General features: G+C 40.0%; 1 protein-coding gene across 17 annotated transcripts in view; it reads left to right on the forward strand.

Annotated features, from left to right (window-relative positions):
• The window catches only part of nfixb (nuclear factor I/Xb), a 177297-nt gene that overhangs the window by 138237 nt on the left and 26319 nt on the right, over positions 1 to 12741 (forward strand). For 10 of the 17 annotated variants that reach the window (XM_041996882.1, XM_041996910.1, XM_041996920.1 and 7 more), the window contains 5 exons: positions 741 to 815; positions 2897 to 3017; positions 3274 to 3309; positions 3879 to 4009; positions 9547 to 9621. In XM_041996882.1, coding sequence (XP_041852816.1) covers positions 741 to 815; positions 2897 to 3017; positions 3274 to 3309; positions 3879 to 4009; positions 9547 to 9621 — 438 coding nt within the window. The remainder of the gene's footprint in view (positions 1 to 740; positions 816 to 2896; positions 3018 to 3273; positions 3310 to 3878; positions 4010 to 9546; positions 9622 to 12741) is intronic. The other 7 variants (XM_041996941.1, XM_041996978.1, XM_041997002.1 and 4 more) reach the window with 2 other exon arrangements.

The following is a 12741-nucleotide window of genomic DNA, read 5'->3' on the forward strand; positions in this document are numbered from 1 at the left end:
CATGTAATGCTGTGAGGTGCATCTTTGTCCATGGCACATATTTGTTACAGTATATTTGAAGATTTAGGAGACATATGCTTCCATAAAGAAGGCATCTTGTTTTGGTTATTTCAGCGCCTAATCCCACAACCCAATAACCACAAACTGCAAATGGCTGAAATCTTCTATTAAACACTGATTGCTCTGGAAAAACTGCAGATAAACATGCCTTTATTACGACTTTCTCTTTGTAGATGTTGCTGCAATTAAAAATTAGATTTACTCACATTTTCTGAAAGTAATATAGGTATTTTATTTAATATTTAATGTATAATTAATATACTTGATATTTATTTAATATTTAAAAAAGTGTTTAGAAAAATAATTATTTCAATATTCCTTAGAATGAGCCATTTGTATAGAGTACAGATAGTGTGGGTCCTCTCACCTGTAGTTTGTTGTTTCTACAGTTGTTTATCAGTGAGACACTTAAAGAGTCTTTTATTATCGCTGGACCCAAATGTTAGCGGTCAAATGAAATGTAAATTAAATCTCCAAAATCAAATGCTTATCATATCTTATAGAAAACACATGGCTCCACTGGATGACATGGACCGGCACCCTGTCAAGCCTTTCCATACATCTGTTTTTCAGCTCTTACTCTGTGTCTTCCCATATGTTAGTGAATTGTTGTGCATGGTTGGAATATGCATCTACCATACAGTCCATACTCACAGACTCTTTTTTTCCCTCTTGTCCAGGCCACTTGAGTTTCCAGGACTGCTTCGTGACTTCAGGGGTGTGGAATGTAGCCGAGTTGGTCCGCGTGTCACAGAGTGAGTCGTTGCTGTAATTTCTAATGTCAATCACTGTCTCTGTCACACCTACTGCACGTCTTTTGGTTTTTTGACATGGTAAATGGTCTGCATTCAGAAACCAAATACTTTCCCACTTTTCTGTGGGGACGTAACCCAAGTCCCATACAAAATAACCAAACCTACAATATTTCAGTTCACCTCTCAGTTTAAACGTCACACTAGTCATGAAGACACGTCACTCTCCAAACCACTGGGGACTTGTGAAATCCTTGTCATGACTGATTAAGACCGATTCTTGATGATCGTCACAGTGATCAAATTAAAATGAGTCAGTTAGGGTGCTGCCTTTGGTTGAAAGAAAGCCAGCTTAAGGAAAAAAAGTCTGTCTGCATTCATATATCAGAGATTCTGTGTGTCTGTATGGGTGTTAACATTTTGATTGGCTAGTTCATGATGTAACCACTTAAAAACCACAGTAACCACTTTACTTACATGAAAAATCAAATAGTTCCTGTCATCTGGATGGGATGGGTCTTTCTATTGTTTTAACCAGCATCTGATAGTGATGTGTTACTACCATGACATAGCGTTGGTACCAAACTGTTGCCAACCACCAGGAAAAAGACAACAGAAGAATAAGTGTATGGTAATTTGAGATTTGATGCTAAACATGCAGAGACTAAGACAGCAACCTTCAAGAAAGTGAACAAAAATTAGATCCAGTTCTACATCTTCCAGGTAAAGCTAACATATCATCAGTCTACCATGCATGAACAGTCGTTTGAAAGGTTCATCTGCAGTAGCCAGAAACTAGCTTTGTCATCAGATAAAGTAGGTTTGATGTTAGATGATAAGAATAAATATTGGACCTCATGTCAGAGATGATAGCTAAAGACATGTTTCCATCAGTTTTGTTAAAGATGAAGGTTTGATGAAATTTGTTGAGTCACTAGAATAGCTTCACTAGAATCTGTCCAGTGTGACCAGCAGGAGAGGCAGCGAGTTATCTGGCATGTTCCTCTACGTCACACCCTGTCTTTGGTTCTATGGTCTGTTTGCCTTCACACCGTTAGCCAACCAGAGTTTGCTTCTTTGTACCGCACCAGAGTGTGAATGGGTGTTCACATTATTCCAATAAAACACTATTACCTGTAGAAGCAGATCAGGATCCATTAATAGTGGACCAAACACTGCACATGTGTGAATGCACCCTGAGTTTACAAACTTCCATTAAGAAAAGCTGTCGGTGCAAGACTGAAGAAACTAAATGATGATGCTGCAGATGAGCCCTCAGTTAGCGAGTGCTAAAAAGTTTTCTCTCAACACAGATTCATTAACCGCACCTAAAACAGAGTCATATGTAAAAGTCACACATCCTACACTTCCTTATGTAGTTAACTGGAAAAGCCACAGGAACGTTCTGCAGACCAAAGCAGTGATAAAACTGAATGCTTACTGTATGTATATTGTTTCCACGGCTACTGAACCCCAGGTACAAAATGGGAAAACAGCATGTTAGCAACATGGTGAACACGTGCCAAGGTATTTGAATAATAGTTTAATATTTTATTCTGTTATGTACAGTAGTATTATTGCTTAAAATGCCCATCCCTGGTTACAAAATATACTAAATGTATCCTGCCACAGTTGCAGAAAATATTTATTATTCAGTCTCATTAAACCTTTACTAAACCAGATTAAAATCCCATTGAGATCAAAACCTCTTTTACAAGGATGATTTGGCCAAGAGGTCAGCGGCACATGCCATGAAAAAATTCAGCTACGAAAAATACATCATAACAATTACAGCGTAGCTGGATAATGAAGCTTTCATTAGCTTACCTCACTGAGCTCTGAGGCGCCCCGTGTACAGACTCCTTATGGATAAATACGATGCCATATGATGCACCAGCTCTAAATGGGTTACCTCACATATGACTGAGTTCATCTGTCAAGCCTTTCTGTGGTCCAACCACTAGCAATGTGAATGAACCATTAAATCTTCAGAATTACTGGGAATTATTAACTGGGAAGCATGAACCGTTAAAATAACAATCATATGTGAAAATAAAGCCACGGTGTGTCTTTGTGTTCTTCAGCTCCAGTGGCCACAGCGACAGGCCCCAACTTCTCTCTGGCAGACCTGGACAGCCCTGGTTATTACAACATCAACCAGGTGACATTGGGACGGCGCTCCATCACCTCCACCCCCTCCACCAGGTAAAAATAAATACAAAATAAACTGGTAGATAGAATATTCTGCACTAATATTCCTTATTTCTGAACATCTTTAAAATATTCTTTACGCCTAGCTTGCTCTACTTTGATTGTTGTCTTTCTTTCCTCTCTTCTTCCATCCTCATCACTAATCCTCCTCGTCCCTCCAACCTGTCTGCTGTTTTGTCTGTGTTTGTGTCTTTTGTGTCTGTCTCTCCCATCGCTCCCTCTGTCCTCCTCTGCTCATCTAACGCTGCAGGACTGAAATGGAGCTTTATGCAAGTCTCCCACGGAGGTAGTTAACACTCACTGCGGAATATTTCCCTTGATGCTAATGTAACATAGACCCATGCACAAAACTCAAACAAAAGCCACACATGCATGTTGCACATTCACAAGTCCCTTCTGTTTTATTGATCACAGATGTATGGAGCTGTAAGAATTTGCAAACTCACACAACAATGCGTTCCAGCTTCACCCACCAGTCGGGTTTGGAGCGTGAGGCTGTTTTTGGCCACCACAGACTCAGCAAGCTTCACAAATTTGAGCCTTTTGCTTGTCTTGCCGTCCCCAGTCGTATTGCTTTGTCCTGCCTGTAAAACTATGAATGGAAACACAGATTTAAAAAATTTAATTTGACGTTTTGGATTCATATTCCTTTTGATTTTTACACACTCCAGTCCAACAACGAGGGAACAAAGCGGCCGCAGCTGTCTGCAGATGTCCCACAAACTATGTGCACACACATTTTAAAGTCAGTTTGTGGTGACTGTTTCACAAAGTCATGCTTTTAAGGAACATTGAACAAACCTGATGAAATTTGTCTTAAAATCAAGAAAACTCACTTCTTTGCTTTTTCTTTAGCTCCAACAAGCGCAAGTCCATTGACGACAGCGAGATGGAGAGCCCGGTGGATGATGTCTTCTACTCAGGCCGTTCCCCTGCGGCCGGCAGCAGCTCTCAGTCCAGTGGTTGGCCTAATGATGTGGATGCAGGTACTCCCGCTTCAACTGTCCCTTTATATTACATTGCATGCAAGTGGATCTCCAGGAACTGGGCTGAGGTCTGCCCTGAAAATAATGTTAATGAGAAGACAAGAGATTAAAAAAAGCACTCCTTCAGTGAGTCATGTGGAGTCCAGAGGAGTTTTTTTTTTGTTTGTTTGTTTTTTGGCCCCAAGGAAACAGTTTGACATTTTTGGTAAACCAGTTATTTGCTGTAGATTGACACCACTGTCACTAGAAGCTAGCTCAGAGGGGTTAGCTTAGTTTAAAAAAATGTTAACAGGGAAAATTTCACCTGAGAAAGCCACAGGTGGTTTTAAAGGGGATTTTATGGTCCTTGCCAGGTTCAGGTCTTTGGAGGATTTAGATTTTCATCCAAGCAGATGATTTTACCTTTAAATAAAGCTGACCCCTGCTAGGCTGCTTCCTGTTTTACTGCTGAGATAAGCTAGGTAAATCATTGTTTAGGGCAATGCTTCCCAACCTGGGGTCTGGGACCCCCAAGGGGGTCTCGCAGAGAGAACAGGGGGTCCCCAAAACCTAATTAATCACAAATGCCATTGTGATTAATGTCCACACATTATCCCTATTTCAAGAAAGAAAAGTAAAGCTACACTACCGTTTAAAAGTTTGGGGTCACTTCCCTATTGAATCCCATGGCAAAGTGACCGCAAACTTTTGAACGATAGTGTAGATGTTGTTACTAGGGCTGTAACTAATGACTATTCTGATGGTCGATTGGTCACCGACTATTAAAACGACTAGTCGACCAATCGGATTATATATCTCATGATTATTATATATGGATCTTATTTCACTTTCAGCTTTGAAATCTTGCATGAGGTTATTAAGTAAGTCCGACGTGCCTCCTCTTTAAATGTTCGGGCATTGCAGACGTACTTCCGTGGTACACAAGGTCCGCTTTACAAATCTCACATGTATGTAATTTATTTTGTAAGTTTAACGTGAAGTTATCCCGGACTTTTAACGTTCTCCGCCGCCGTTTTACTCCCTGGTCCGCCACCATGTTTTTCCCCTGGCGGACTTTATTGCGCATGTGCAACTCTCAGCAGAGATAAAAAAAGAAGACGATGTCTCACTCTATATTTTTTTCCCTCTTTGTGCATGTGCTTTGTGCAACTCTCAGCAGAGATAGGATTTTTTTTGCCGACAATAGTCGACGGCTAAATTCGTTGTCGACTATTTTTATTGTCGATTATTGTCGACAACGTCGACTAATCGTTGCAGCCCTAGTTGTTACTATAGGTTTGGCTTTAACGAAGGAAAGACTCAGCCAGAAAACATTATTTATGGTGAGAATCTCACTTTTGAAAGCATAACACCAAACATGGTTTCAGCACAGAGAGGGCCTGGGGTCCATGGCTTTTTGGTATTTACATGAAGGGGGTCGCCAAGGATAATACAGTAGGTTGGGAACCACTGATTTACGGTGGCTGTAACTCAACCAAGAGTTTAAACCGCTATACTCCCTATCTAAATGATCAAATTATTATGATTAAAAGTCATTTAAGCTAAATGTATTGGAAAAAACATGTAATCTATGAAACTTAACAAGGAAGCAAATATTTGTATTTGCCAGAAATGTCAAACTTTGCTATTAAATCCACATCCAGACATTTTTGTTTCTGTAATGTGATGCAAAAATTGCTTAAAATGAGCCAATAGCCACAGCTCACCTCTTTCCACCCTCACTCCCCTTTGCCTCTGTTCTGCATTGACCCCTATCCTAATCACCCCCCAATCACTCTTGCCATCTTCTGTTCACAACGCTCCTCCACTTACAACTTATGAGACCCCACCACTCACAACAAGCCTGTCTGAGGTGCAGGGATGGTCAGTTTGACACAGCCAGGTTATATTCTTTGTCACTTATGACCATTTAACTTAAAATAAATTAATAAATTCACACAGCGCCGCATCCCTGTTATGATGATAAGGAGGGAGAAATCTCACTGATATGTAAGGATTCTGTTAATCAATCTGAAGCCATCTGTATATTTATGAGGTAGACTTATAGGAACATGTTGAAGATGTTTGTGCTTCGGCAGAAATGGAAATATTTAGCTCTGTTAGTTCTCATGCTGTTAGTGCTGACATCTGTTGAGCTTTACTGTAGGGTCATGTAAGTGTGTGAGTGCCATGTGGGAGATAATCTAAGCTACAAACTTAAGACAGAGAACTCTTAAAAGCTATGCAGACACCATTTTCCTTCTCAAATATTGGTTCCTGTTGTGGTGAATTGTTTAATTTCAGTCAGGCCGTTAAAACCAACAACAGGATATGATAAGGGAATGTTTCTGTCCCAATTATATGTATGGATAGATTAATATTTTGGGAAATGGGATCTACATTTTGGCTGAGGGCTAACTAAAAAGATTACTAACATGGGAGCTAACATGGGAGTACAGCTAGCTTAAGGCTACAACATGATGTTTTCTGTTGATGTAAATAAGATTAGCATGAGCCGTGTTAGTGAGCAAAGCCAGCTGTGGTTTCCAGTCTTGCTAAGCTAATTATTGTAACAGCTAAACAAAAACTTCGCTCAAAGAGAAACGATGTTTGGCTTTTGTTGATTTTTTTTTCCATCTTTTATAATACCAGTTAGTGCTGTATTACCAGTATACATTTTTGGAAAGCCTGGTAAGTCACCTTTACAATGAAGTATAACATGAAAGAGTTGTGCTTCTGTGGAATAAGCAACACAGCTAAACATGTGGGTAGTGCACCCAAAGAAAAGGACAAAAATCCCTTGCAATATTCTCTTGTTCTGAGTTTCTTGGTGGATTTAATGATTGAATTCTCCCACAGTAATAAGGAAAACAAAACATATTGGATATTTTTACACTATATCCATTTTACACTGTCAGGGGCCCCAGTAGCATGTGGAAGAGCCTGGTACCTCCAAATGCTGGTAACCAGAGTGATCACATTTAGCAGTGGGATGGCATCCCATGCCTCAGCCAGGATTGTTGAAGGTCAACCAGGGAGGTTGTGCTGGTCCCACGGGCACACCCAAGCCGATCCCACAAGTGTTCAGTTGGGCTGAAGTCGAGTCACAGCAAATCATTTCATCCTCTCTACTCTCACATTCTGGGGGTTCTCTGTGATGATCCTGAATCTGTGAGGGAGATCGTTGTCATCCTGGTGGATGGAGTTAGGTCCCAGATTCTGGTGATAAGGGATCACCACTGGCTCCAGAACCTTATTCTGATATGTCTGTTTATCAGTCAGATGCCAGTCGTGCATCAGTGACTGAAGCACATCTGGCAGTAGCTGGATTTCATATACCAACAGAAGAAAAGAGCAGGAGATTTTGGCACATTTTTCAGGAGCACTACCCACACGTCTAGCTGTCCTTACAAGTTATACCAGATGGTAAAGGTGACTAATCAAGCTTTCTAACTAAATATAATGCAGCACCAATTGATATTAAAGGGGAGAAATAATCAACTTAACACAAATTTCCTCACTTTTTGTGCTAAGTTCAAACAATGTAAAAGAGATACAGGCTTCAGAAATACTAGAGGACTTTCAGATCCTAATAACCATTTCGTCCATTTTTCAATCTTTGCACGTAGTTTATGGCAAGTAATAATACTTGTAACTTTATACCTTTAAAGCTGTAGACCAGAATTATTCAAATTGGTCCTACGAGGGCCGCAGTCCTGAAGGGTTTCCCTGTGTCCTTGCTCGTAGGACCGACTTAAATAGCCCTGCTGTAGACCTTCACATAGAAATGACGACCTCCATTCTGCTCCTTTATGTTTATGCAAATGTCCTCGTTGTGGGACTAATATATGATTATTTTATTCTATTTATCTCACGTTCAGGTTAGTTTAGAGGAGTAACTATGTATTTTCTCTGTATTATACTTGCATGTTGGCAAGTCTTGTAAATTACATGAAGGTATGAAGGATTAACAAGATTTTTTTAAATTTAACAATAACATCTGGAAATGTTATATGTGCCTGAACAAAAGACAAAAGGCAACCTGATCATGACTTGATCTGAAAGACAAACAAGGCTGCCCATTGTTGCTGTGTATTGGGTTAAATACCACAACAACAATGTCTGCATTCTGGTTTGTTAGCATCCAGCTAGCTCTTCTGTGAATCAGATTTATCTTTTGGTTTCTCCATCCAAGTAAATTATTTAAAAGAAAAGGTCAGCTTTGAAGTTTTAAAGTCATACTTAAAGCAGAATCTCCTCTTGCATTCTGATGCGTTTTCAGTGAAGAGGTTATCGCCACCTACTGGCCTGGCATGACCACTTCAGCATTTGTTGGATTTCTGCATTCTCATCTAGTTGGAGACATTCTGGAAAATTAATTTTTTTTTTTTTTTTTTTGTTAAGATTGATGAATTCACTTTATATATATATACACATTCTTTAGTTGGGTTGGGTCTCAGATGGATAGTGACAAGGTTTTCTGATGGATGAGCTAGACTTGGGGATGGTGCAGAAAAGGTAATTTCCCTCCATCTAAGACACCTCAAATCTAAAAACATTCCCTGCTTAATATTTCAATCCTTCAATCTGAGAGCGTTTTGGCTGCAGGTGCTACACTGACTACTAATAAGTACTTCAAACAACCCAACTTTAAAAATATAGAAACATGCTTTTAAGGTAAAACAAACAAAAACAACCAGTTCACTTCTCACTAAACCACAGCCATTCAGACTCTGATTCAAATACTTCATTAATGAAAAAATAGTTTTCATCAGTGCTGCTCCAAAGGGATTTGTTTTCATTAGAATTATGAACAAAGAAAGTAATATGCAATCATTTCCAATAGATAAAAGTAGAAATCCAGTAAAAACATACTTTTATATACATTTGATTAGAAGCCAGTGCTAACATCCTGTCAGCTGAAATTAGGACTGAGACTGGAAGCAGGGGGAAACAGGCTGAACAGCTAGCTGCTTGCACACAGTTTAACCTTTTCCCTTGTTTTCGGTCTTCATGCCAGTCACACCTACAGCTTATTTCTCAAAAGTTCAGATTGTTCCTTCCCATTTTTCCAGATGCCTTCTTAGTCTCCCCATTCACATTCTGCTCTGTTGTCTTCTTCAGCGCCACAGCCGGGCAGCACCAGCGTAACCACCCACTTTCTTCTAAAACCATAACCGCTCACTCTTTGGCTTACAGCACTTTTACACATCATGATGGGTATCTCATGAAATGTATTTGCAATGTGACTTCATGTATATCTCTGGGGTCTACTGTTTGACTTAAGGGGTTTTGTTCAATTGCTGGATTTCATGTGTTCTCCAATTTATGACAACAGTCCTACTTACATGCTGCCTTTTTAATACTGCCAGCAGTAATGATGTAAAGATTTTATAAGCATTTGCTGCGCTCTATAACATTAAAGTCTCCTGTTACCCATAATTTGACCACCCCTATTTCTCTCTCTTTCTTTCCTCCTCTTTCTTTGTCTCTGTCTTTTTCTCTCCTCTCCCTCTTTCATTGTTAACTCTTCCCTTCTCCCCTGTTTGGCCTTTCAGTGCAGCACCATTTGGCCAGTGTGCAGGAGAGGAAGATTAAGCATGAGAGCGATGGAGTGCAGTTTCCTTACCATGGTTAGACCATTAAACATTATACTGTGTACATGTATACATTCTCTACTTCCACTCACACCACCCTCAACCTGTGTACATCTCTGTCTGTTTGCAACGTCTTGTGAGCTCTGAGAGCTCGTCTGCATTTTCCATCTTTCTCTTCTCCTCTTCCTCTTCCTCTACCCTCTCTTGTGTCTTGTTCTCCGGCTATGCTGTTGCTGGGTGGGGTTGTGTTTCTGCCAGATGTCTGCTGTTGTCCATCGTGGGCTCACCAAAGCCTTTTGGTAGCCCAGTAGCTCCACAGCATCCACTGCCTGTCTGCCTGAAAAGATGTTGTTGGGAATTTGTGAAAGAAATCAGATCTGCAGCAGGATAAAGACATCTCTGAGGTATCTCTGAAACAAACTGTTGTGTTGAAAAAGAGAGTGCACCCTCTTTGAGTTCTTAAAATAATGTAAATACACCCTCAGATTATTTACAAAATGCCTTTATGTAACAATATTTAAGCCAAAATGTAGAATTTGTGTGTAAAGCTAATTATACAACATAATTCAGTAGCTTGTAGACATTTTCTGATGAAGTCTTTATAATTTTATCTGTCTTGCATCAGTGTAGAGGAATTTTGGCCTACCCTTATATATAGAGTTGCTTCAGTTCATTGAGGTTTGCAGCATCGGTCTGTGCGCAGCTCTTTCAGGCAGGTCATACTCCCGTGCACTCCTAACCAGTAATGTAATACCTGCCTATTACATAATGATTTAACCTTTTTTAATGTAATAAAGCCAGTAATGTCATAACTTGCCAATAATGTAATATAATTTTGAGCTACTAATATAATAATGTTTTGCCAATAATGTTATAAGTTATGAAGCTGTTAGTTTGTTATTAGCTTGGCATAAAAAAAAAATCTTTTGAAATTGTATTAACTGTAGCGTTAGCTCATCAAAAGTTGGGATGATTACATTATTGGCAAGTTATTATGTTATTGGCCTTAATACATTTAAAATGTCCAAAATCATAATGTAATTATTATTATTATTATTATTATTATTATTATTATTATTATTATTATCATTGTTTTTAAATTATTATTACATTATTGGTTGCTACATCCCTCCAAAAAGCTAGCAACACATGTGTTTACATATGTTTACATGAAGCATTTTTATTTGGATCAACCTTTTAGTCAGAATATGTAAACATGGCTATTGACTGCAAGGTGTTCAGGTCCTGAGAGCGCAGAACAAGCCCATATCATTATCCCTCCACCACCAGGCTTGACAGTTAGTTTGATGTGTTTGGGTTGATATGCTGCGCAATATAACCAAAGAGACATTGGTCCAGAAGTCTTGTGGTTTACTCAGACGCAGCGTTACAAACCTAAGCTGCCATTCTCTAAACTTGTTTATCTTTGAATTCAAAGAGGGTGCACTTTCTGTCTTCACATTCTTTTAGTTGCATTATCATGACGCCATTTAGATCCAGAGTTTCTGATGTTGACAGAAACAGTCAGCTGTTGTAATTTTCTTGTTAAATCCAGAAAGAGAGCAACAGATGAAGACAGAGAGTAAGAGCAGGGAAATAAGAGACTTCCTGTCTCGGTCCTTCCAGGTGTTTAAACAGAGCTGTTGTGTGGCATCCCACCTGCTGCAGGCCTGACTCATGTGTATGAAAGGCAGCACGGGAAGAACAACAAAACACCCAAACACACACAACTAAACACTCAGGTGTGTCATCAGCGCACAAGGTGCCTTCTGTCTCCGATACATGCTTACTCAGTGATACACATGCTCGCAAATGTCACACAGACACGCGAGCAGCAGCAAAACTACATTTAAGCTTTTTTTTTTCTCTGATTTACATTCACATACACATGAACACACTCCCCCAGTCTGGAGGAGCAGCGTTCCGGTCCAGATGGCACCTCCATGTGTCTACAGCAAAGGGAGCTACTGGGTTACAGCAGACATCTGTTCTGGTGATGGTGGTGGTGGTGTTGGGAGTGAGAGATGAGGAAAGGAGGAGGAGGGAGGAAGAGGAAGGAAGGAAAGGGGAGGGCCTCTGCCTCCTGCCTACTCTGGAGGTGATTCTCCACCTGAATGAAAAGCTCCGAGGCATCGCAGGTGATCATGTAATTCATCATTAAGGCTGCTGTCTCTGCTCAGTTCTGCTGTCTTTTCTCCTACCTGTTCACTCTTGCTGCTGTGTGGTGGGAAAACCTGCTTTTTAGAAAAGGAAGAAGATGTTTTCCAACTTTCATTTTAACAAAGAATCCAGGACTTTTTTTTACATTAAACTGTGACAGCTTCATGGTTGCTCTACATGAAGTTTCTCAGCGTTGTCAGCTCTGTAAATATGTGTTCATTGTTGTTTCTTGCTCACCTGAAAGTGGAGAAAATGAGCTCACTTGTCTGCTGCACGTGTGTGTGTTCGTGTGCACATGCTAGCGACCAGTTCTGTGACAGTTTGTGCGGTCGCCAGCTTGTTAGCGTGGCAAGACTACAGGGTCATGGGAGCAATTGGCTGCCAGGCTGCGTGTGCAGCGTGCCAGGACCAGGACATAGAAATAATGAAGAACAAACAACTGCGAATGTGTCTGTGTATAAGTATAAACTCACACACATGCACACACAGATTAAGGGATAGATCAGAGTAACTTCTGTTAGCTTTATCAGACGACTCTTCCACCAGGCATCTGGGCCTCATTTGCTGCTCCTTACTGAGAAATCACAAATTACCAGATATTTCACCAAGATACCGACTAATTAGGGAATATCACAGGGACTAAAAACAATATGTATAATTTAAGGCTGTTTGTATGTGATAAGCTGGTTATAATTGACGTTGGGATGCGGTGGCACGCAGTCATTTCTATATGAGCCACAGAGGAACTGGCTGTGTGGAAGCAATGCATGTTGGGATTCATTTTGCCTGTTTTTACTGATGAGATCAAAGGAGCTAAATGCCACTTGAAATGATAGATTTTATGTAGTTCTGTATAAAGAAAGTTGGAGAACTCACTAGTGAGATTCATCAGAAAGGATGAAAAATCAAAGCAGTGCCAGAAACATTCATATTAAGTCTCTGATATAGCTGAACCCTTTATCTTGGAGTCTGATTTCCCATAGTGCAACATGATAT

The sequence above is a fragment of the Melanotaenia boesemani genome, chromosome 2, assembly GCF_017639745.1.
Source record: "Melanotaenia boesemani isolate fMelBoe1 chromosome 2, fMelBoe1.pri, whole genome shotgun sequence".
NCBI lineage: Eukaryota > Metazoa > Chordata > Actinopteri > Atheriniformes > Melanotaeniidae > Melanotaenia > Melanotaenia boesemani.